General features: G+C 42.7%; 1 protein-coding gene across 1 annotated transcript in view; it reads right to left on the reverse strand.

Annotated features, from left to right (window-relative positions):
* CIR1 (corepressor interacting with RBPJ, CIR1) overlaps positions 1–25,552 on the reverse strand; it is a 204,624-nt gene that overhangs the window by 76,655 nt on the left and 102,417 nt on the right. Inside the window, exon 8 of the mRNA XM_069225370.1 lies at positions 9,347–9,464. Coding sequence (XP_069081471.1) covers positions 9,347–9,464 — 118 coding nt within the window. The remainder of the gene's footprint in view (positions 1–9,346; positions 9,465–25,552) is intronic.

Genomic DNA, 25,552 nt, shown 5'->3' on the forward strand with positions numbered 1-25,552 from the left:
GACGGACCCAGGAGCTGAGGAGCCTGTTATCTCCCTGAAGCCCAGATCAGGAGACCAGCAGATTAGCCCTCTGAGTCACTCTGGTTCCTGGTTCAACATGGGTTCCAGGTCCAGTTTATCCTTCCTAGGCATGGGGGCAGCAGGTCAGGACAACAAGGCAGCAGCTTCTTCAGAGTGGCAGTCCAGCAGAGTGGTAGTCCTTTCAGCAGCACAGCAGTTCTTCCTGGAAGAGTACCCCAGGTCCAGAAGTGTACTGAAGTGGTGGAGTCTGAAGTCCAGTACTTACACCCAGTGGTGCCTTTGAAGTAAGGGAGACTTCAAAGACAGGCCTTTGAAGTGCACAGAGGCCCTGGCCTTCCTGCCCTGGCTCCAGACTTACTATAGGGGGGTATATAGCCCTTTGTGAATGGACAGGACACAGCCTATTCGGGCTTAAGGCTGTGCCCAGCTCATCTCTCCCATTCTGTCAGGATGGCCCATCAAGTAAAACCTTATCTCCCACTGTGTGTGGCTGTCTAGGTGGAATACACATAGCCCAGCTGTCACCCACCAGAGACGTGATCAGAGACAGGCAGCAAATGGCTAGGTTAAGAAAATTCAAACTTTCTAAAAGTTACATTTTCAGAATTGCAATTTAAAATCAGACTTCACTACAAGGTGGGATTTTAAACTGTGAATCCAGAGACACCAAACTTGAAAGAATCACCTCTTCCCATTTGGAAACTACACTTATACATTGTAATAAGGCTACTCTAATGTTATTCTATGGGAGAGAAGAGCAGTAGTAGTGAAAAACTGATTTAAGAGGTTTTCAGCACCAGGACATGTAAAACTTAAAAGTACATGTTCTTCTTTTTAAAAACATCGCACCTTACCCTCTGGTATGTCCAGGGCCTACTCTAGGGGTGTCATATGTACTAAAAAGGGTTACTTTGCCAGGTCGACATGGCAGTATAAAACTGCACAATCAGGCTCTGCAATTGCAGGCCTGAGCCATGGTTAGAAGGCTACTTAAGTAAGCCCACTAATAAGATTTAACTTACAAGCACTAAGCACATGTAGTACAATTTACTGGGGAAATCAAGTAAATCAAATATGCCAATTGGGGATAGGCCACTACTACCATGTTTAGAGCAGAGAGCACAAGAAAGTTAGTACTGGTTAGCAGTGGTAAAGTGCACCAAGTCCTAAGGTCCACAAAAACAAATTCAGTAAAAATAGCAGGAAGGCAAAATGTTTGGGGACGTCCCTGCAGAAAGGGACATTTACCAATATGACCACACTACAGCCTAAAGTCAGGGTAGACTAATCAATACCTTGATGGTCTTCCCTGCTTAGGCAATAGAGCGTGGACAATGGCCCTCTACTGAAGGGGCACTTGTCAGTTCTACGCCTCTCTGAACTCAGTTCGATCCCTCTGTCTATACTTTCCTGAGCCATTGAACTGACCCATGGCGAATTCTTCTCCTCATCTGTGGGCCCCATCTATGCAGCACCTAACGTAACTTGCTCACAGATGCATCCAAGTAGGCAGACAGTACCTCCATGGCCAAAGAATTGCTGTGGCCCATTCCAACCCTATGATTAGACTTCTGTCCCCAACCCAAGGATATCTCTGTCCATAAGGACAAAACCAACAGTTATCAGATTCAGGAGTCAGGCCCCAGTCCATCCACCACCAGGTGAAGGCCCTAAGCAGGGAATCTGAGAAAGCTTCTTTTCTAACCATCGTGCTGGCAAGGAGTTCTCTATGGACTCCTGAGGGTTCTCTGACCTCTGAACATTTTTTTTTTTTTTTTTTTTTTTTAAGAGTGTGAAGCAGTAGCCCCAGGTGCTTTACACCCTACTTCCACTTTACCTCCCACCATTTCATGTGTGGTATCCAGATACTGGCCAATCAACCAAGGGTCTGTACCCTTAGGCTCAACAGGAGACAGCGGTGCATCCCCCCCACCCTGCCCTTCACCGGGGGTTCCTGTAACCTCTGGTTCAGAATGGTGGCCCCCAGAAAACAGAACTGGTAGGGTGCTTGTGGTGGCTGCCACACTCAGCTGTCCTGACACTGGAGCTCCCACCAGTGGATGGCCTCTTGATACAGACCAGGTCCCCCTGCCTGTGAACCCTTTAGGAGCAATCCAAGCTCTGGGGCTTAAAACTGGGTACTCTGGGCCTCTGGCCACTAAACCCTCCCCTATTAGACTTAGACGGGACATCAGAGACCTTTCTCCCTCACCATACTGGGACTTGTCCGGGTCACAGAGTACTTCCTCCTCACTCTGATGTGGTGAGCCTGAGCCACACTCCTTAGGATCACTCCCCAGTGCCTTCCAGGACACTCTGGTACCTACCCAGTGGTCTGCCTCCTTTGCAATCTCCCTGGAGTCACTGAGCTTGCAACCAACCAGGCATTGGCGTAGCTCTGAAAAACAGGGACTAAACATGCTCTCTGGTGACCAAATTGCACAACCCTGTAAAGTGCTTATGTCACTACCCTTCACCAAACCATCAAGTGCCTTGCAAAAGTAACACATAACATTTTCCTAGGACTGGTGAGAGAGTTCGACTGTCCCTGAATCTCAACCTGTACTTCTGGGGTGAATCCATGGGCATAACTGCACTGTAATTCATATGTAATGGTATATTTTGCCTTCCTTAATGCCCAGTGATTGCGTGATGATTGATGTATTACCCATTTCTCATTAATTTGCAGTGTTCTTCATTGCTTGCATCTCAAACAGGATGCAGAAACATCCCTTTTCACTAGACCTAGTAGCATTGCTTTCCTATGTTACACTACATGAACATGGTGAGGGTTGGACCAAAATCAATCTTTGAGTAATTTTATACACATTTGAATCTGTTTTACAACAATAAAAAAAGCAAGTGGACCAGAGATATACAGATACCATCAAAGGAAGAAAAAGAAAACACCCTGTGTGGGGAGCTTTTGCTCATGATCTCTCTTTGTGGCTTTTATTTTAGTTCGCCTGGTCATATCAGGTAGCCTTTTCCTAGGGTTCCAAGGAAGCTTGCCATGTTTCTTTGTTCTTGCTGCATACCCGGTAAACGTGTACAGCTGACTTCCATTTCTCTGTTGGGAAGGTCACTGCTGGGCAAACACAGAAGATAAGTAGTTGGTTGTTCTTCAGGCAGCTTGGACGGAAACACTGCACATGGCTTCTAAATGCCCCTAATGCCAGCCTCCCCTGCAGTGCTCAGTCTGTCGCTTTTCCCATCATATTCGAGCCATGTGTAGACATGTTTTGCACCAAGGCATCCTGCTCTCTCTATAGGGGACCTGTTGACTACTACTTTATTAGACTCTGCCTACTGACTAGCCAAGACCTTAGCCTTTTGGAGGCTCATTTACAGACCAGAATGTTGGCCTTCCTGTGTTGCAGTGTCTCAGTATGCTGTAAAACTCCTTTAAACAAAACTATTTTCTTAATTAAACGTAATTCTATTGGAGCCATGTTCCGGGAAGGGGACTGCCAGTTAGTGAAAAACTGGATTGTTTTGCGTTCATTAATTTCCAAAGGACATCAAAACAAAGAAACAATAAACACTACCTGGTAAAGACAGCAAAGGCTTCAAACACCCACCATTTTTTTTTTTCAACCTCATCAATCAAAGAAATTTTAGACATGATGGCAGTGGAAAACTGATTTGCAAAAGCTGTTTTATTACTGGCCCATATGTGTTGCCTGTGATGAAAAACGAGCGCATATAGAGGTGCATTAATTCTAAGAAGGCTTTTTCTTAATTATCTAGCCGTACGGTTTTGCTTCTGACTGATGAAAACACTCCGAGATCACAAATCATTTGAGACTAAAGAAGTTTTGATTGCTTCATATTCCACTGCAAGAAAGAAAAAAGTCTTATAGTCGCTCACAGCGTGAACATCCTAGCACGCTCCCACAGTTTCCAGTGATCAAAGAAAGTTACTTTGTATTTAAAACGAAGAATTTCACAAGAAAAATAATACAACACCAAGGGATGTGGTTATCATGAAATAATTACAATCCTCGGAGATTACAGACACAAGGCTGTACCCCAGGGGTGTGATTATCCCATGATAACCACATCTACTCAAATTGCCTTAAAGGAAAAAAAGACTAATTCTTTCTATTCACTGTTGAGATATTGCTCAATTGCCATTCTGCAGTACATGAAAAGGCTACATTCTGTATTTGAGTCACCTGTGGATTTAGTAAACTGCCCAGTTTCCGATAATGTATTTCCTGCGCATAAACGTGGACGTTGCTATATAACTAATCCACATTAGATACGGCTTATTCATTTTTATGTATTACTTGGTCATTTCGGCTTCCGCCAACAGTCATGGATCAGTTCATGCATGCTCAAATGAAGCATGAAAAGTGAAAAAGGCACCAAAAATTGAATAAAACCACCTACTTGTGTTAACAGATCGAGTACCGTCAAACTGTGCTTAGGGGAAGACCATTAAAGGACAAAAGTCCCGCTGTCAACTGCCATGTGACGAAAGTGAAAGTTAATGCTAAAAGAACATGGTTATACGGAAATGTCTGAATTCTGAAACTCTGGCACTCCAATTCAGAAGCATTGAGTACAGAGGGTAATTCTACTTTTGAAGAAATGGTAGGGAGTGGGACGAAATCTCCACACAGCATTTTCTTTTGGCTGGAAGAAATGTGAGAAACTATTCAGAATGCGCTCTTTGCATGCCCATAGTCTTTTTCAGATCCATATTTGAAGACGAGTTGCAAGGTGAATGCACAATGAAGAATCCATTACAACTTGATTAAGGGGGTGATTTATTTTTAATGGATGGAGTTTACTCTGTCAGGGCAACAGAGTAAATTGCTCTGTCGATCTGACTGAGGCCCTGCCTGCAAAATTTGGAAATGACCTCCGAGTCGGCAATCATTATTAAAGCATTGGCCGGAAACACCATCATGGCTGTTCCTGTCAATACCTTTTGTTAAGTCTGACGCAAGGCTCCGCCAACATGACAATGTCGTCTGTCAAACGTATTTTTTTTTTTTTGCACTTTCAAAAGGAAAATAATGAAAAAGCTCCCTTACCATGGGGGTAATCTCCCACAGGAAGAGAGGCATTAAATAGTTTCATTGCTCCTTACCGTCAGTATTTTCCTTGCCATGACAGGCAGTGAAAACTGACCTGTATGTACTCTTATGTAAATTAGGTGGGCAGACATAAAGGTCAACCTCAGACGGCCCTTACGCCTTTGGGCCGTCAGAGAGGTGTAACCACAGAGGAGGCAGAGTAGTCTCAGAGTCAGCAGGTGGAAGAGCAAACCAGCGATCTGGTCAATGGAAGACCAGAAGGTGCCTGAGCTACACATATTGTAGCTGAATCTCTAAAGTTTGTGGGCTCTCATCTATTGAGCAGAATACAAAAGATATTTCCTGCACGAATCTCTGCACTGAATATGTGGATGCTTATTCGGGCTTTGTAATGCCCCTTCGACAAGTAGGTAACCTAATAATTTACCTCCAAATGCCACAATATGACAAAGGAGACTGAAGAGCAACAAACATTATAACAACAAGTTGCCATTTCGATTTCCGAGTCTCATCTACAAACAATTAGATAACTACGCCAAAAGCTCCATTCACTGCCCTAAACGAATACATTAACGTCCTTTCTTGTAAATCTAAATGCTATTTAAATACAACTGCTCAGAACTTTGCTTACTGCAGCTCCGTCGGGAGCAGGTTGGACAGTTCGGGGAGGATGGAGGAAAGATTCAAAAGGGACAAGGAATGTGGTTTCGCTATTTACAGGCGAGCAGGGGCACCACTGAATATGTGGGTCACCTGCCACTGGTTCAAATACAGCAAGAATAAATAAGTGTATGGTTAAACAAGTACTGGTTCACAAAACAAGATTGGAAGCCAGGTCTGAATAGGTGTCTGTGATTAGATGGAAAGTTATAGGTGGGGTTTTGCCTCATTCAGCGATCCTGCCTGTGTCATGACTGTACTGTTATACAGACACCCTGATTTGTTAATTAACAGCATAAACATGTCCCAGGTCCATGCTGAGGTCCAGTACGACTGCAGGATATAGGACCAATGGAGGTGTTGCAAGCATAATCTGCTCAAGGGGCAGTTTCTGAAGAAATCAACTCAATATCTTAAGTACAACTATAGTATAACGTGTGTGAATATGTATAGTATGCTGCTCTCTGGCTACAAGTATTTACCGTCTGATAGAGAAGTCATGGGATTTCATTGTCAAACAAAGCTAAAGGTGCTATAACATACTTTGAGGTAAAAAAATGTCACCCTTTATCACTCAAAGGCCACAGAAGCTTTTACTGTTTAAGTTGTGGGTTTATGAAGTAACTCTTGCAATACCTGCTGGAAATGTTTGAAACCTAGGAGAAAAAACTAGATGTACTGACGTTTCTCGAAGTCCCATCTTTGTGCCATGTACCTCTTTGCATCATTAATACATTCATAGAAGGAAGCAATTGCTAATAGGCAAGTGGTCACGACTAGAAGCCCTGGAATGACATGAAACTTCTAAATAACTAGTGGAAAATGCCAGAATGTTGTCCACGACGTTCTAAAAAATATAAACAACTCCTTGAGCGCCCCAGCCAAGAAAGACCAAAGCGAGTGCTCAAGTAGAGTCTCTTGACATGGGTTTTCTCACATTTCATGTACCTCTATTCTTAGTAGGTCAAGTAACATTTCACTGTTAAAGTCCTTGATCAAAGCGGTTTTGTGGAATACTCTTTATGTGGTTGACAGGGTCCATAGGTAAATCTCTAGTAATCTACATAAAGACCACAGAGACACCTAGTGAGAGCAAGGGAACAAGGAGGCTGTTTCAGGTCCCAATGGGGCAAGGTGGAGAGCTGTGACTTTGGAAAAAACTGTATTGTTTAAAGTTAGACACAGTTGGCATTAGTTGCTCGTACACTAATAAAACTATGAGATGAAATCTTGTTTCTTTATTGTGGCTGGGAAGAAGTCACGGGCAGTCTGCATTTCTCATGGCGTGGTCCTTGGAATGAGGACACCATACTGGGTGACACCCCACTGCATGCCCCTGTAGTAAAGCACCTTGGGGTATGGCTAGATTAGGAACTTTGAATGAACAAGCACAGACCTGAAGTCCTCACGACCACCAAACTGCAATTAGAATTGGAAAACAATGTTTTGCCATTTCCAGACATGGAGGTGCAGGACATTTATGAGGTCCACTGTTCATCCAATCATGCATTACTGCAGCTCACTGGATGCAGACTGCCTTGATTAGAGTTCAAAATCGCACCACTCCAAACTTAAAAAACGAGATTATGCATCTGCCAAACTAGCCTGACTGCTCTGGTTGGCAGTTACAGACTTGGTCAAGTTCAACCAATCAGCTATGGTTTACAAAGTGGCTCATAAACCGGTCCATTATACTGGAAATATCCAGTACTCTTCTATAGTGCAGGACACGCCTACAGATCTGACACAAGTCCCCTTCTGAGTGTGCCATGGTGCAATAGCTTTAGTTGAAGGGGCAGCACCCTAGTGGCTGATTTATCAGAGAGTTTGGAGACAGACTATGGAATGTCTGACTATTGGACCTACATAATATCAGGAAGCCCTGCAATTCAGAGAGCTATTTTTACAGTTTAAAAGGTACAGTATGCTCCTTCCCATTCCCTGGCAACCCAAAGTGACCATCAAATACTGCCTCAATCCTTTGCAAAAAAATAAAGGAATACCATAGTCTTAGCATTGACAATAGTCAAGGAGGGGTGCTAAGAAATACATCTGCCCCTTCAGTATGGTAGGAGGAGGGTTAATAATTACTACCTTTGGTAAGGCTGATAGCTACCCCATACCATCACCACTCACGTCCATTTTGCAATGAAGGGGGCTTATAAGACAAAGCTCATCCTTGGGCGAGGCGGAAGAAGCACGAAATCCACTAGTACCTAAATGTTTATTAGAACACACAACCACGGATACTACAAGATTATGCTTGAAACAGGGTGCATAAATTAGGAAACTAACTTGAAAGGATTTACGTTTAGATTTAGTTAAGGTTAGCATTATCCAATACTCTTCAGATAGCACTGCATGACTGTAGTTTTGTATTGTGTGCTGGTATTTCACGGCGCATTCTTTTCAAAGTTTTATTCTATTAAATGTAAAATAACCTGGATACACTCAAAAAAACATTCTGAAATGGGGTACAGTATGTGTGAAAAAGTATGAGGTTATGGAGACGGCATGGTGGGAGTGAGGGATACAATTAACATATAACGTGAACTGCTGTGCTTCCTGCCTTTGAAGGCTTGTGTTGTAGCTACAATAAATGGGAAGGAATCTATATTCACAAATGCTTATATTCTCACACTGTTCCTCAGTACTTCATGCATAAATGTCACAAAACCGCTGCACCTCTGTGAACCGACGCACCTTTAGCCAATACCTTGGATCTAGGTCAATCTACACTGCCAGGTCCGGTGGTTCAGTCGACTAATAGATCACTTCAGGAATCTGTCTAGTCTTGTGGTCACAGGTTCGAATCCTGGCAGGCCTCCTCGCCTTTCTAATCTTCCAAGGTCGATAAAATAAGTACCATTGAGTTGACCATTAGTAAACATCTGTTATTTCAGTGCCAAGAGGCTTGAGGCTAAATATGCGCTTCACAAATACACGTTTTGTATTTGTATTTAGGCACAACTCCTTCAGGGCTATAAAGTGCTATATAAATACTACAATACAATATATACTTCCCCGTCAACCTTGAATAAAGTTTTAGTGTGTGTTTTTCCGTGGTGTAAGATAATAGCATTGGCTTGGTGCGGCCTACAGAAGGCCCTGAGGCACAAAATGCATTATGCTCACTTTTTGTGCCAATGCATCCTGTGAACGCTTGTGCGAGCCACTTTATTTTAATCTAAGTGTGGGTGCAAATATGCACCGGCGCATCCACTTTATCAAGAGGGCATTCACTCATTTGCACGGGGTGTTGTGCCATACAAACAAGGGAACCGTTTTCCCCCTACGCCCTCGTCGTACTACAAACCTGGATGCGGAGGCAAACAGGGACCAAAGTGCCGCACTAAGAAGAGAACCTTTTGGGTTGGAGACAATGAGCTGTAGTTTATGACTGCCCATCACTGTGCCTGCCCCGTTAGGGCACAGAATAATGAAGGTTGGTCACTCACTCACCGCCAGACAGACACAAACAGATACACAGATATGCACGCTGGTGTCATTTTAAATGTTGTTAATTACTGGTTTTAAAAAATGACTAAGTACTTATCAACATGATCGCTTTGAGATTAATTTTATGCCAGAAAAAATGTACAACATGTTGTGCTCACCTGATCCATCGGTGGAAACAGAGCTTGCATTAATTCCCGAAAGGCCGAACAATGGGCACTCTCGGTCTGTGTTTACATGGCCCCACTTATGGCATTTAATACACCTGACATTTCGCACCTAAGGAGTAAACACAACGAATGGAAGCAAAAAAACTTCATGTAATAACGTAAAATAGATAATTTACAATTTAAGCATTTCACATAAAACAATGAAGAAATCGTGGGTGACAGGGCTCCGTTCTGCAATGCATTCACAACTGAAGAAGTCAAAATCGGATACTTTCTACAGCCTAAAAAGTGAAATAAGTCTACAAGCAACAACATAGCTGGCTGTGAAATACAGAGTGGTGATGTTCTTTATCAGATCAAATAAAGCAAGTCCCACGAGAAGGGGGGGGGCGACGACTGGCGGTTTAGGAGACCCGCGAAAGGCAGGCGGCGCCCCTGCATCGCAGGAGCTGCAACGGCCTGCGTTACGCCCATGCCTCGGACTCTAACTTAATTACGACGTTCACTTATGAACATTTTTAGATTGCTATCGTCTCTACAAGGCAGAAATATGTTACAGTATAAACAAGCTCTGACAATGTCAATGCTTATCTGACTTATGAATAAAAGTGACTCCTTAGTCACGGATGCGTTTGTGCACTCATTAAGTCATAATGTACACAATTTGTCGCTGACTCTTGCCTAGGGTTGCCAACTTTGCTAGAGAAAAGTAGCGAACATTTGTTGTTGTTTTAAGAGTCTGTAGAGGCCCAGACGTGATGCTAAATAGCATTCTAAATAAAATGAAATGTATTCTTTTGCAACATGAATTTTCTGCCTTTAGTTACTTAAATTATTAGTCTGGGATCGCTAATGCAGGTATCTTACTGTTTATATTTGCTTTTTGAAGAACGTACAGATAAAGGCTAAAAATAACGATTGCAGATGATTTTGCTTACTTTTGTACCAACCGGGACATTAAAATACCTACGGTGCAGGTGGAAAAACCAGGTGGCAACCCTATTTTTGCAGTCAGGCATTCATCCACCCAACTCAATCCAGCATTCACCCACTTACACAACCACAATAAAAACACAAACACTCAACTGAATATGTATGATAACTTAACAGAATACAAGTATAAACTAATTATGCTGCTTCCTAAATATGGTGTGCATTAGCTTCTACAGGGAGTGCAGAATTATTAGGCAAGTTGTATTTTTGAGGATTCATTTTATTATTGAACAACAACCATGTTCTCAATGAACCCAAAAAACTCATTAATATCAAAACTGAATATTTTTGGAAGTAGTTTTTAGTTTGTTTTTAGGTTTAGCTATGTTAGGGGGATATCTGTGTGTGCAGTTGACTATCACTGTGCATAATTATTAGGCAACTTAACAAAAAAAAATATATACCCATTTCATTTATTTATCATTACCAGTGAAACCAATATAACATCTCAACATTCACAAATATACATTTCTGACATTCAAAAACAAAACAAAAACAAATCAGTGACCAATATAGCCACCTTTCTTTGCAAGGACACTCAAAAGCCTGCCATCCATGGATTCTGTCAGTGTTTTGATCTGTTCACAATCCACATTCCGTGCAGCAGCAACCACAGCCTCCCAGACACTGTTCAGAGAGGTGTACTGTTTTCCCTCCTTGTAAATCTCACATTTGATGATGGACCACAGGTTCTCAATGGGGTTCAGATCAGGTGAACAAGGAGGCCATGTCATTAGATTTCCTTCTTTTATACCCTTTCTTGCCAGCCACGCTGTGGAGTACTTGGACGCGTGTGATGGAGCATTGTCCTGCATGAAAATCATGTTTTTCTTGAAGGATGCAGACTTCTTCCTGTACCACTGCTTGAAGAAGGTGTCTTCCAGGAACTGGCAGTAGGACTGGGAGTTGAGCTTGACTCCATCCTCAACCTGAAAAGGCCCCACAAGCTCATCTTTGATGATACCAGCCCAAACCAGTACTCCACCTCCACCTTGCTGGCGTCTGAGTCGGACTGGAGCTCTCTGCCCTTTACCAATCCAGCCACGGGCCCATCCATCTGGCCCATCAAGACTCACTCTCATTTCATCAGTCCATAAAACCTTACAAAAATCAGTCTTGAGATATTTCTTGGCCCAGTCTTGACGTTTCAGCTTGTGTGTCTTGTTCAGTGGTGGTCGTCTTTCAGCCTTTCTTACCTTGGCCATGTCTCTGAGTATTGCACACCTTGTTTTTTTGGGCACTCCAGTGATGTTGCAGCTCTGAAATATGGCCAAACTGGTGGCAAGTGGCATCGTGGCAGCTGCACGCTTGACTTTTCTCAGTTCATGGGCAGTTATTTTGCGCCTTGGTTTTTCCACACGCTTCTTGTGACCCTGTTGACTATTTTGAATGAAACGCTTGATTGTTCGATGATCACGCTTCAGAAGCTTTGCAATTTTAAGAGTGCTGCATCCCTCTGCAAGATATCTCACTATTTTTGACTTTTCTGAGCCTGTCAAGTCCTTCTTTTGACCCATTTTGCCAAAGGAAAGGAAGTTGCCTAATAATTATGCACACCTGATATAGGGTGTTGATGTCATTAGACCACACCCCTTCTCATTACAGAGATGCACATCACCTAATATGCTTAATTGGTAGTAGGCTTTCGAGCCTATACAGCTTGGAGTAAGACAACATGCATAAAGAGGATGATGTGGTCAAAATACTCATTTGCCTAATAATTCTGCACTCCCTGTAATAACAAATACAATGACACACAGCAGTGGTTGGCCGTCTTGCAATAGTAATGTGCAGAGGATATCATTGTTTTAATGTTCCGACATTATCACCATGTTTAGCGCCTATGTTTTGGTCATTCTGGAACTGTAAATCTATGATACACTACGGACAAAACCATTATATTGTAAAGGAAAACTAAAACTATAAACTTGTGAATTTTCGTATTCGTTGTTTTTTAAACGTTAGTGCACCACAAAACTAAAACTTAACTTTAAAATTATTTTTTGGGTGAATTGTTTTTTTTTTTAAACGTAAGCAAAGGTCATATTACCATACTTAACTAAAGCGTCAATTTAGCAACTGCTTTTACCTGTGAATTTATATGTTTTTTTAAAATCCTATTTAGCGAACAACCCTCTGCGTGGGGTCTTCGGCAGTGCACAGCAGGATGTTGGGCACAGCGCCTGGCTTCTGGCCAGGTCCTGCACCCATCACTGCTGAGGGCGCTCAAGCTCCAACTACTGACCCCGGGGCCTGGTTTGTAGCCTATGAACCTGCACCCAACCACACACAGGCACATAACCCCCGGCTGTACACAGCCCTTGGCAGTGTGCAATGGTGGGATGGCCAGAGGGCCTGGTCTCTAGACTGGTTATGCACTTAAACCATCAGCCATCCAAAATAGAGGGTGGTCACAGGATCTGGCCACCTGCCAGGCCCTCCACCCAACCATACCAAGGATGCCCAACCACATTTTCTTTCTTTTAAATATATTTTTATCGGGTAATGTGGTACCCACCACACAAGTTTTAACCCCATCTACCTTGGTACCATGAAAGCTTCTTTAGCGAAGCTTGCTTGCATGACACCAAAGAACCACGAGGTTGAAGCTCAAGCAGCAGCACCCGTAAGAATACTACGGTACCTCACTTGAGGGTCCTAATAGGTCACGTAGGGGTAACTAGAACCTAAGGCATGAAAAAAGAAAATAATTTTGGCCCCTTGGAGTTCAAATGTGGATCCCCCATCTCACAAGTGCCTGTGTGTCAGGGTGGTCTTTTAATGTCCCCTTATACCTATTTCCAAACCTTTTTCGGGACACAGGGCCAGATTTAGAATTTGCCGCAGGGGGTTACTCCATCACATCCATGACAGATATCCTGTCCGTCATATTACGATCCCATAATAGCCTAAGGGGATCGTAATACAGTGGACCGGATATCAGTCACGTTTGTGACGGAGTAACCCGTCCGCCATACTTGAAATCCGGCCATTAGTCCCCAAATTATGTATTGGCAGTTGAAATATTCTTTTCCTCAGTTGCGGCCAGCTAATCGGACTAGATAAAGTACAGTAATGGCCGATGGGAGGAAAAGGTCCCTCGGTGAACCCTATAGGGCTCTTACAGGACAACTATTAAACTATTCTTAACTTTTTAATCGCTTCAAGTGAAACCGAAGCACTTAGGTCAGTTACGTATAACTGGTGAATGTCAGTGACTTTTTTTAGTTTTGAAACTGCAAGTTTTTTTATTATCAGAAGACCAACATATAACTTCTCTTTAACCTTAGTTTTTTTCTGTAAATTTCTAAAGTAAATAAAAATTGTACTATCTTACTTACATATAACTCCACTTTGATCTTGGTTCTCTTCTGTGAATTTCTATGTATTTTTATAACATAAAGGACTATCCTATAATGATCCACCTGCGCCCAACCTCCTTAAGCCACATGTGACTGGGTGGGGGGACATTTGACCAACCCTCACTGCACACAGTCTAAATATCGCTATTTTAAACTCTAATTTCTGTAAATCGGTTTAACAGATTTATACTAAATCACAAAAAGCTGACTTTCGAAAAAATATCTAGCTTTGGTGTAATTGATCTTTTAATATAGAGTTTAAAGTAGTAAATGTTAAATATTTTAATATATAAATTTAATATAATGTAAATTTTTAAAAAATCCACTAATATGTAATACTACATATAAATATATATGAACACACATACAAACATATGTGTGTATGTTTATATACAAATATATACAGTGTAACATTAATAACATTTTACATTATATTACTTTGTTAAACATTTTCACATTACTATGAAAACATATATATACACATACATATATATGTGTGTGTAAGTTTGTGTGTGTGTATGTATATATATATATATTTATATATACATACACACACACAGGCAATAATAAAATATAAAAAAATATAAAACCCCCCAAAAAACATTTACTAAAATACTAAACTTAGAAAAATAAAAACACAGTATAAATTTAAAAAATATATATAATGCTATAACATCTATTTAACTAATATTATGAAAACTTATGGATTCTTAGAATATTAAATATGCTATTCAACAGTAGGGAAAGTGTTTGACACGGAGGGATTAAATGCACTTTTCTCTCTCCAAACCAAGCAATTGCACAGAAAGCGTTGGATTTTGGAGGGGTTAAATTTACTAGTCCTACTCCAATCAGCATAACAGCAGGGAAAGTGTTGGATGTTACTACTGGATTTACTATTCTCACCCCAGTCTGTGCATCAGCAGGGGAAGTGTTGGATTTTGGAGGGGCTAAATTTACTATTCCCACCCCAAACAGTCAACTGTAGGGAAAACGCTGGACTTTGGAGGGGTTACATTTATTATTCCCACTTCAAACAACTCCTCTGAAGTCTAACACTTTCCCTACTGTTGTGTTCAATTTACAATTCACATTCCAAACAAGGCAACAACAGGGAAGTACATGGTTTTTGGAGGGGGGGAGGGCATTTACTATTTCTACTCCAACGAGCACAACAGTAGGGAAAATGTTGGACTTTGGAGGGGTAACATTTACTATTCCCACTCCAGTCTGTGCAACGGTTGGATTTCACTGGGGTGAAATGTACTATTCCAACTCCAAACCATTCAACAGTAGGGAAAGTGATGAACTGTGAAGATGTTAATTCCTATTGCAGTCTAAGCAAGAGTAGAGAAAATATTTTATTTCAAACAAATTATATATGAGTTAACACATGAATATAGAAAAATATTCAATTCTTAATATAAAAAGTATTAATTGAAATGAAAAATTAAAAAACTAAAGACAATGAATCAATTTACACAATTACTATTCAATATAAATTAATAATTGTAATTCAATTAACTTGCCACCCTATAGTCCTAAAAACATAGCAGCCAGCACCTATAATGTAACTAAGAAAATAAGTATTACATAATGTACATAATTAAAAATTCAATTAAATAGTTAATTTACAAATAACTAATAGTTCATTATTACTTAACATCCCACCATACACCCATACAAACCTAGCAGCCCACAACTAAAATATAAGTAAAAAAATAAGTACTCCATAAATTACATATTTAAAAATCAATTAAATAATTAATAATTAGTAATAAAGTGTTAATTACTCAGTTATCTTCCTATCCTATGCCCCTACAAAATCAACAACCCACTACAACACTATAAATTACTGTTAATAAAATATGAAATTCTAAATGACTTAAAATTATAAGCTATATTCTATAAAAAATAACATTTATTTATATAAACAATAGTAACACATAAAATAAAAATATCAACTAAAACACATTAAAATAATTTGAAAAAACTGATATGCTTAACAACTATACTACAGAAAACGATACTAAAAACAACAATATTCTTTAAAACATTAATTACCTCAAAAAACAATATTCTTGTCAATGATATTCATGATATTTGAATATCATGATTTTTAATATCAGATATCCATGCCTCCTGATATTTTAAGCTCAATATTTTTGTCTAAACATTGTATGTAAACTAGCTCTCCCTGGCAGGAGAAGTGATTAGTAAATTACCTTCGGCCGGTCATTTATTATCCTTCACTTTCTTTGTCCTCTAATTTATCTGTTTGTTGTGGGTGTCCCAATTCCACCCAGGATGCCCACTGCTTTTTATATTTTTTTTTTTTTTTGAGGCCCTGGGGGGGAGCGCTAGAGCCCTCTGTGGGCTCCCAGCAAGCCTTCCATTCCATTGGTCACACAGGAGTTGGCAACACGTTTTGCCTTTAACAAGAAAAAAACCACTGAGGTGCTTCAGTGCTCACCTGGGGCACACCACAATGTGTTTTTTGTTTGGAGCTGTGGAGGGAGGCCTAAGGCCCCTGCAGCCTGCCGACTCCCTTGTCAGCTCTCATCCTAGGTGGGCAGGCTTTGATCCCACCCAGTGGGAGAAGCTTTTCTTTCTCCTCCGTCGGGCAGGAGCAATTCTAAAAACAGTTCTGCTCCAGCTGGGTGGGAGCTCAGAAGACTTCCCTGCTCATGCTTCTGCTGGCAAGGAAGCATTGTGAACCGGGGGATGGGGTCCCCGGGGATATGGTCACCAAGTGAGTCCCGGGGTATGAGGTTCCCATGTCCATATCATGGCCTGGGGAGACAGCCAGAGGCTCCGTCTCCATAATACTTATCTCAACCCAAGGGATGTGGTTCTGGGGCCTGCAAATGGCCCAAGAGGGCGGTCATGCACCTCCCTCCCCTTTATAAATCAACTGGTCCCAGGGGATGGTGTTCCTGGGATCTCTGCACGGATCACTCAGTCCTGGAGGATAGTGTCCACAGCCTAGAAAAAGGCTCAGGGAAGGGGGGGGGGGGTGCATGACCCTCCTGCTTTTAAAGAAGTGCAGCCCAAAGTTGGGGTCCTTGGGCATTGAAAAGGCTCATAGTGGGGGCCGCGCCCCCTTCCTTGAAAGAAAATTATAACAGCTGACCCCAGAGTCATTGGTTCACCCCTGGCCCTGTGAACCCCATCTCCAGGGCAACTACCTAAAATAAACGGGAGGACCCCAAGCCTTGTAGGCCCTGGGGACCCCATCCTGCAGGATCACTACTTAAAATAAAAGGAAAGGCAGCTGGGCGGCCCCCCTCCTTGAGCCGTATTAGGTCTTGGGAAGCCTATACTCCAGGGCCCTTTTTTTTCATCATTAAAGAGGAAGGGGGGCATGTGCCCCCCTCCTTCCCAAGCTTGTTAGGCCCTGAGCACAACATCCCACACACCAATCAATCAAATAAAGGGGTGGGGGTGTGAGTGTAGCTCCCTCCTCTGGCCGATTCTGGCCCCGGGGACCCCACCCCCCCAAGGCCCGGTGTGATTTTGAGGGGGAGGGGACATGTAGCCTCACCCTCCCCAGGCTGATTTTGATCCCAGAGACCCCTTCCCCCCAGGGCCCAGCGTGCTTACGGGTGGGGGGCAGGGGCACATGCCCCCTCCCCTCCTACGGGCCGATAGCAGCCCCAGGGATCCCACCCTCTGGGGCCCAGAACTGTTATAGATACGTGTCCTGGTGCCCAACCATAATCATGTTATGGGCCAAGGAGGGAGCCCCAAGGCCCCTGAGGGCCCAGCATGCTCACCACATACAGCGGGAGCCAGCATTGCATCCAGCTGCAGGGAGCAGCTACTAATGCTGCTCCCTGTGGGCGGGAGCAATATTCTGATAAGTTTACCTGCTTTTTCAGTTTAGGTAGGGAAACAGATCAAAAGTCTACTCCCAGGCTGTGGAAGCATTTTCAAAGCTCCTGCCCTCTGGGAGCAGACTTGGCGTTTGCTCCTGCTTGAAGGAAGTTTTAAAAAAGCTTCCGCCTAGCTTAGGCGAACACAAGTTTCTCTGCCCATGCTGGTGCGGGCAGGGAAACCAATATATGCTGAGGCTGGGCTTCCTGGGACATAGAATCTGAGCTGGCCCAGAAGGATGGGGTCCCTGGGGCCTTTAATGGCTCCCTTAAAGTAATCTGCCCTGTGGGTGGGTGTGAAGCTTTTTGAGGCTCGGGGAGGGGGGCAGCGCCCCCAGCCTCCCCTTTTTGTTAAATTGTAGCCTGGGGTGGGCCCCCAGAGCCTGAAGAGGGTCTGCGAGGGGGGGCACCTGGAGGCTCCCTGTTATACGGTTCCCACAAAGGTTAGCAGGGCTGTGTATATAACAAGAACTTCACAATATAGAGACTTAGGGCCTCATTACGAGTTCGGTGGACGAGATAACTCGACCACCATACTTCCTACGGGGAGGTTGCCGTCATACTGGCTACCTCCCCGCTGGGCCCATTATGTCTTTCCCGCTGGGCTGACGGGCTGAAACCAAGGTTTCCGCCCATAAGCCCAGCAGGAATGTGGCGACAGCATTGTCACCGGCCGGCAATGCTGCAGTTGCTGGGTGCACCAGAATCCTCGCAATGCTCACGGTCTGCGCAAGTGCTTGGTCTGTGCAAGGCCCCCCTGTGGCTGCCTGCACCTGTTCTCAGACAGCCTTTCCATGGTAGTGATACCGCCATGAAAAGGCTGGCAGAGAACCAGGTCATGTAGCGCCGCCCTGGCTGATTCCGACCTCTGCCACCGTCAGCCTGCTGGGATCATTGATCCCGGTGGACACGGCGGTACCCTGGTGGTCTGACTGTTAGGGTCATAATGTGGCAGTCAGACCACCAAAGCAGCGGTGGTCCTGACCGCCACCGCAAGCCTAGCGGTCTCAAGACTGCCAGCCTTGTAATCAGGCCCTTGGGGGCCGATTACAAGTTCAGCAAATGCCCTGCCTGAACTCCAATACGGCAGTGGTGAGGCAGCCGTCACGCTGGCAGCCTCACCACCATCGTACTACAATGTTTCCACCGGGCTGACCAGAGGAAACGTTGTATTATGATGTTCCCACCAGTCAGCCCGGCAGAAACAGTGCAGCGGCATTGGCCTCGGGTCCCTCAGGGAGTCGAGGCTAGTGCTGTCCCACACAGCACACTCGGAATGCGTACTGTCTGCCATAAAAGACAGTGTGCATTCTGAGGGTGCTGACGGGGGGTCCCTGTACTGCCCAAGACATCGTCATCTGGAGCCCCCCTGTGGCCCACAACTCTGCCTTTCTGCCACCCTACCATGAAAAGCCTGGGAGAAAGGAAAGTCTTGATCTGCACGGCAGTGCCAAACTCGGCACCGCCATGGCTGACCACGACTTTCACCACCGCCAACCCATCAGGATCTCTGATCGCAGCGGCAGTTTCCTGGCAGTCCAACCACCAGGATCCTAATCTGGTGGTCAGACCACCAGGATTGTGGCGGTCCGACTGACACTACAAACTTGGTGGTCCCAGGACTGCCAAACTCGTAATCAGGCCCTTAGCCTAGATATATAATCAGTAATTGTTGGTTTCTTTTGGTTAGCTCACAGTACCACATCCAAACCCCTAAACTGACCATGGCTATAGATGCTATCAATAACCTCAACCATGACACTCCGATTCCCAAGGAATTTGTGGAAATAGGTCTAACCCTTTCTTTAGTCACTCTTGCATGCCTACGGTAAACACAAGAAAGGTATGAAAATGCATTTTCACAACATTTATTGAAATGATCGTATTCTTGTAAAGAAAGCATGAGCTGTGATTATTAGAAAGATAAGACATTTTATTGCAATCAGCATTGTCAGATAGGTAAACAATATAAACAATTCATCCACCTTGTTACTAATGTTGGCTCACTCTTAGCTGTATCTAATACAATACTAAAGAGAGTATAGCAGGAGTACCTTCTAAGAGGTTAGTTGGGATATTCTAACCCCCGTACCTAGGTCTCTTAGGTGTCAGGAAGCCAGACTCAGTGTTTAGTTTATCTTCCTTTGCAGGACAGAGGACAGAGTCAGCAGGGCTGCATCTCAGCCACAGTTCACATCTGTTCCATGATCATCTGGCATTAGGTGCTCCACTCCACGAGTATAGCACGGACGCTGTTCATTTAATAGAACTCTCTCTCCCTATCGCACTGTGACAGAGGTGCAGAATAGCCACTTTGATTTGTTTAGCGAAAGCAGGTTGTCTCCCAACTAGAGCAGCAAAGCAAAAAAAAAAACAAGGCCATTGGGTACTGATTGTACGTCCCTGGACTGAATGTGGAGACTACATGGCGACAATTCCTACCAAGAATAAATACATAAGCAGCACATACTTGTGTTAGTAGGAAGCTATGTGAAAAGTCACCATTAGCAAAAGATGTCATGCTAAAAATGTAAATCTAAAATGCAGACGTAACACAGGCCATGCAACACCCTCCCCTCGCTCGGAAAGGAGACTACCCAAAAAAAGATAGTATCAGCAAAAGGAATATAAAGAATCTAAAATGCATAAAAAGATACTTTAATAATCCAAGTGGATACTGAAAGCCATTTAAAAACTGGCAATTAAAAATCACGCAAGCTAATCAAAAATGAATGAAACACATTTAAAAACCAGAGAGCCGAATAATAGAGTCTAGGAGGCACAGGGCGTGGCGGACAATATCCCATGCAGTCATTGGGGTCCAAAAAGTAACCTGCATTCGTAAACAACAGATCCACATAGGCCTGAAGTGCAAGTTCCAAGAAGCCAACATGGTCAGTACTGGCCCAATCGAAAGGCATCAGTGCTGGAAGTACATCTTCAGAAGAGGAGCCAGATGCCATAAAACCTTTGTGTGGAAACATCCATCCAAAGTAGCAGAGGCAACGTGTAGAAAGTATCTTGCAGCAAAGGTAGCAACACAGAACAACACTGGAAGTGCACACTCAAAAGATACACTAGCAGATTCATGCCTGTAGCCTGCACCAATTGCCTTGCACAGCAGATGTCTAGTGCACATTCAAAAGAGCACCACAGACAGTGAAACACAGGCTGTACTTCCGGAAACCATGCAGGCCAGAAACACAAAGACCAATTCTGTTTTAGTTTCTGTGATAAGGAAACTCCATAGTACTAGATTATGCGTTCACGACACAGAAGGGCATGTGGCAGTTCCATCACCATTTGGCTTTGTTGTGAAACATCCACTGTGGGGCAACAAAAATAGATCCAAAATAGCGATGAAAAGGAATCACACAAGCAGAATGCCTCCAAAAACACTTGAAAAGAAGGAATGTACAAAAGACAGAACTACACCAAGTACAGTCTGAAATGCCCCATTTTGCAAAACATTTGGGCCCTGAGGTGGGGTCCCCAGGGCCTCTGATGTCTCCGGGAGGGGGGCTGCGCACCCCCACCCCTCCGTCAGTTTTGTTTCCAATCCGAGGGTGACCTTCTTGGGGCCTCTCAGGGCTGAGGGTGTAAGGGGGGGGGGCAGGCCACCATTCTGTTTTCTTTCGATCTCCCGACAGTCTTGCGGGATCTGGGCAGTTTTGCTGACTTTTTTTCTTTTTGATCGGGGGTGTCACTGTAGGTGATTCTCCCCCCCACCCCAAAAGCTCCCTTATACCTTTTTTTTTTCTTCACATTTCCAGACAAGGGACTAAGTCCCCGAGTCCAATAAGAATGCTCTATTTTTAAATTGGCACTCCCGCAAAAGTCTCTCGCGAGGCCAGCTGTCTGGATATACCATTATTTTATACCCTTAATTTCCCAAAAACTACTGAACAGATTTACACCAAATCACGAAAAGCACAAGCTTCGGACAAAGATTTATCTTCATCTCAAATATGGTGTAATTCCATTCAGCAGTTTTTTCTGTAGCTTGTCTGAAAGAAGCCTAAGGAAAATGCATGGGGAGTTTTGTGTTTTGGGAAACCCCCTTTTTCTTTACTCTTGCTTGACAGATCATCTCGAAACTTTCCATGCACAAACTAGTCAATAACTAGCACCATCGTGGAAAGTTTTGTGGCGATTCCTAAAACAGTGCCAAATTTATTGGCAACACATAAAAATGCTTTTCCTAAGGAAGAGAAGACAAAGGTTATAGGGACTTTACAGCTAGGTTCACGTTTTACCCTAAAAAAACTGAGGAACTCAGCAGTTATAATTATACCTTTGTTAAAAAACTATAACTTGTGGCCTAAAGATACTTAACGGCACAAGTTATACTTTCTTCAGAGAAGTATAACTATAACTTCTCAATTCGTATGGATTTGTGTGGGTAAAACGTGAACCTGACTATAATGTCCCTGCAACCTTTGTTTTTTTTCCAGTGAATTTATATATACATTTTTTAACGTAAGTAATACATACATACCATACGTTAATACAACCACCGCTGCGCATGGCCTTTGTGTGCAGCAAGGGTTGGTCGCAGGACCCAGCGGGGTATGGTGTGAGAGAGGGTGAGGTCCCTCCCCAGCACTGGCTGGGCTTCAGGGAGATATATATATATATATATATATAAAAAACTGTTTTTTCTTTTTCCTTTAATATCTCCAAAACTACTGAACGCACTTATACCAAATCACAAAAAGAGATCTTTCTGGACCAAGATCTAGATTCCCGCCAAATTTGGTATAATACCATTCGGCGGCTCAGGCTGTAGTTGTGTCTAAAATCTTTATCGGAAATAACATGGGAAACACACATTCTTCGATCCCCCCGCCCCATGTTTTTGGCCCCTTCTTGACAGATCACCCCGAAACTATCCATGCACAATTAGACAAAGTAAAGCACTTTTTTTGGAAAAGTTTGTGAAGATTCGACAAACAGCAACAAAGGTATAAACAACCAAAAATGCTTTTCCTCAGCAAACTAGGTCCCAACTAAACCTACTGTGGACTGCCAGTAGGTAGTATAAAAATATAGACACATTATATATATATATATATATATATATATATATATATATATATATATACACACACACACACATTTATATACCTATACACATAAATACATACATATATATGGAAAATGTCACTTACCCAGTGTACATCAGTTTGTGGCTTGTAGTGCTGCAGATTCACATGCTATGCATTGCTTCCGCCATCTAGTGTTGGGCTTGGAGTGTTACAAGTTGTTTTTCTTAGAAGAAGTCTTTTTCGAGTCACATGATTGAGTGACTCCTCCTTTTGGTCAAAGTGCGCAGGGGCATCAACTTCTTTGTTAGATTGTTTTCCCGCAAAAGGGTGTAGGAAGGAGTGGTAGAGTGAAAGAATGTAAATGTGGTATAAAAGTAATAATTAAATAAGATGGTCATGCAAATGTAAATGTATGTACACATGTACAAATAAGAAACTGCAACGACTACAGGCTTCCGGGGAGGAGGAAGTGTGCATGTGAATCTGCAGCACTACATGCCACCAACAATGGCATGTGTAGCTGCAGATACACATGCTATGCATAGATTAAAAAGCAGTTGCTCTCCCTAAAATAAGCAGTGGCTAGCCTGTAGGAGCTGGAGTTGTTTGAAATAATGTTTTTAGGACAGCTTGACCAACATTGGCCTGTGCTTTGAAAATACATCCACACAGTAATGCTTTGTAAATGTATGTGGCATAGACCATGTGGCAGCTTTGCATATGTCTACCATTGGTATGTTTCCTAAAAATGCCATAGAAGCACCTTTTTTCCTAGTGGAACGAGCTTTAGGTGTTATTAAAAGTTGTCGCTTTGCTTTAATGTAGCATGTTTGAATACATTTAACAATCCATCTGGCTAATCCTTGTTTAGAGATAGGATTACCTTTATGTGGTTGTTGAAAGGCAACGAAAAGCTGTTTAGTTTTCCTAAACTCTTTTGTTCTATCCACATAATACATTAGAGGTCTTTTAAGAGCAAGAGCGTGAAGGGCTCTTTCAGCAGTTGAATCTGGCTGTTGGAAGAAGAATGGCAATTGCACTGTTTGGTTTATATGAAAAGGCAACACAACCGTTGGCAAAAAGTTTGGATTAGTTCTAAGTACAACTTTATGCTTGTGTAATTGGAAAAAAGGTTCCTCGAGAGTGAATGCCTGTATTTCACTAACTCTTCTTAATGAAGTAATTGCTACTAAGATTGCAACTTTCCAAGTTAGAAATTGAATTTCATACGAATGCATGGGTTCAAAAGGTGGGCCCCATTAGCCTTGTGAGTATAATATTTAGATTCCAAGCAGGAACTGGTGGTGTTCTAGGTGGAATAATACATTTTAGTCCTTCCATGAAGGCTTTAATAACTGGAACTCCAAAGACAGAGTTATGTTGTATAGTCTGCAAGTATGCTGATATGGCAGTAAGATGAATTCTAATAGATGAGAAAGCTAAATTTGACCTTTGTAAATGAAGTAGGTAGCATACAATATTTTGTACTGATGCTGTAAATGGGTCAAAATGTTTAGATTGACAGTAGTAAACAAATCGTTTCCATTTGTTAGCATAGCATTGTCTAGTTGTAGGTTTGCAAGCTTGTTTGAGAACTTCCATACATTCTAACAGAAGTTGTAAATATCCAAATTCTATTACTTCAGGAGCCAAATCTCTAAGTTGAGAGCACTGTGATTGGGATGTCTCATTTGTCCTTTGTTTTGTGTTAACAAATACGGTCTATTGGGAAGTTTGCAGTGAGGTACTACTGACAGGTCTAAGAGTGTTGTGTACCAATGTTGTCATGCCCACGTGGGGGCTAAGAGTGTCATGGTGAGAGGGGTTTGACACAGTTTGTTGACCAGAAATGGAAGTAGTGGGAGAGGGGGAAAAGCGTAAGCAAATATCCCTGACCAGTTGATCCATAGAGCATTGCCCTTGGACAGAGAGTGTGGGTGTCTGGATGCGAAGTTTTGGCATTTTGCATTTTCGCTTGTTGAGAATAGGTCTATTTCTGGTCTCCCCCCACTTTTGAAAGTACTGTTGAAGTACCTGTGAGTGAATCTCCCATTCGTGTATCTGTTGGTGTGATCTGTTTAGGAGATCCGCTAGCTGATTGTGTATTCCTGGAATGTATTCTGCTAGTAAGTGAATGTGATTGTGAATTGCCCATTTCCATATTGTTTGGGCTAGAAGGGACAGCTGAGATTTATGTTTCCCGCCTTGTTTCTTTAGATAATACATGATTGTCATATTGTCTGTTTTTATCAAGACAGTCTTGTGTTTGAGAAGTGGTTGAAACGCTTTTAGGGTAAGGAACACAGCTAATAATTCTAAATGGTTTATGTGATGATGTAAGTGTTTTGATTCAGATTCCCCTTGTATGGTAAGGTTGTTGAGATGAGCTCCCCAACCTATCATTGATGCATCTGTTGTTATTGTGGTCTGAGGTACACGGTCCTGAAATGACCGCCCCTTCATTAAATTGCTGAGATTCCAACATTAAAGGGACTTGTGCGTTTGGCGGTCTAACACTAGATCTTGCAACTGACCCTGTGCTTGAGACCATTGTTGTGAGAGGCACTGTTGTTGTAGTGTACTCATATTTAGTCTTGCATGCTGTACTATTGCTATGCAGGATGCTATCATGCCCAATAGTTTCATGATAAATCTTACCATGTATTGTTGATTTGGCTGCATTTGTGGTATGAGGTTTTGGAAAGCTTGTATCCTTTGTGTATTTGGATAGGCTAAGGCTTTTTGTATATTGAGAATAGCGCCGAGTAGTAGAATTGAGTATATTGAGAACTGTGCTGGCTGAAGATGTGACTTTTGGTAATTGAGAGTGAACCCTAATGTATGTAGGGTTTCTATTGTGTATTGAGTGTGTTGTTGACATTGTATAATATTGCTTGAATTTATTAGCCAATCGTCTAG

The sequence above is a fragment of the Pleurodeles waltl genome, chromosome 3_1 (assembly GCF_031143425.1).
Source record: "Pleurodeles waltl isolate 20211129_DDA chromosome 3_1, aPleWal1.hap1.20221129, whole genome shotgun sequence".
In the NCBI taxonomy this organism is placed as follows: Eukaryota; Metazoa; Chordata; class Amphibia; order Caudata; family Salamandridae; genus Pleurodeles; species Pleurodeles waltl.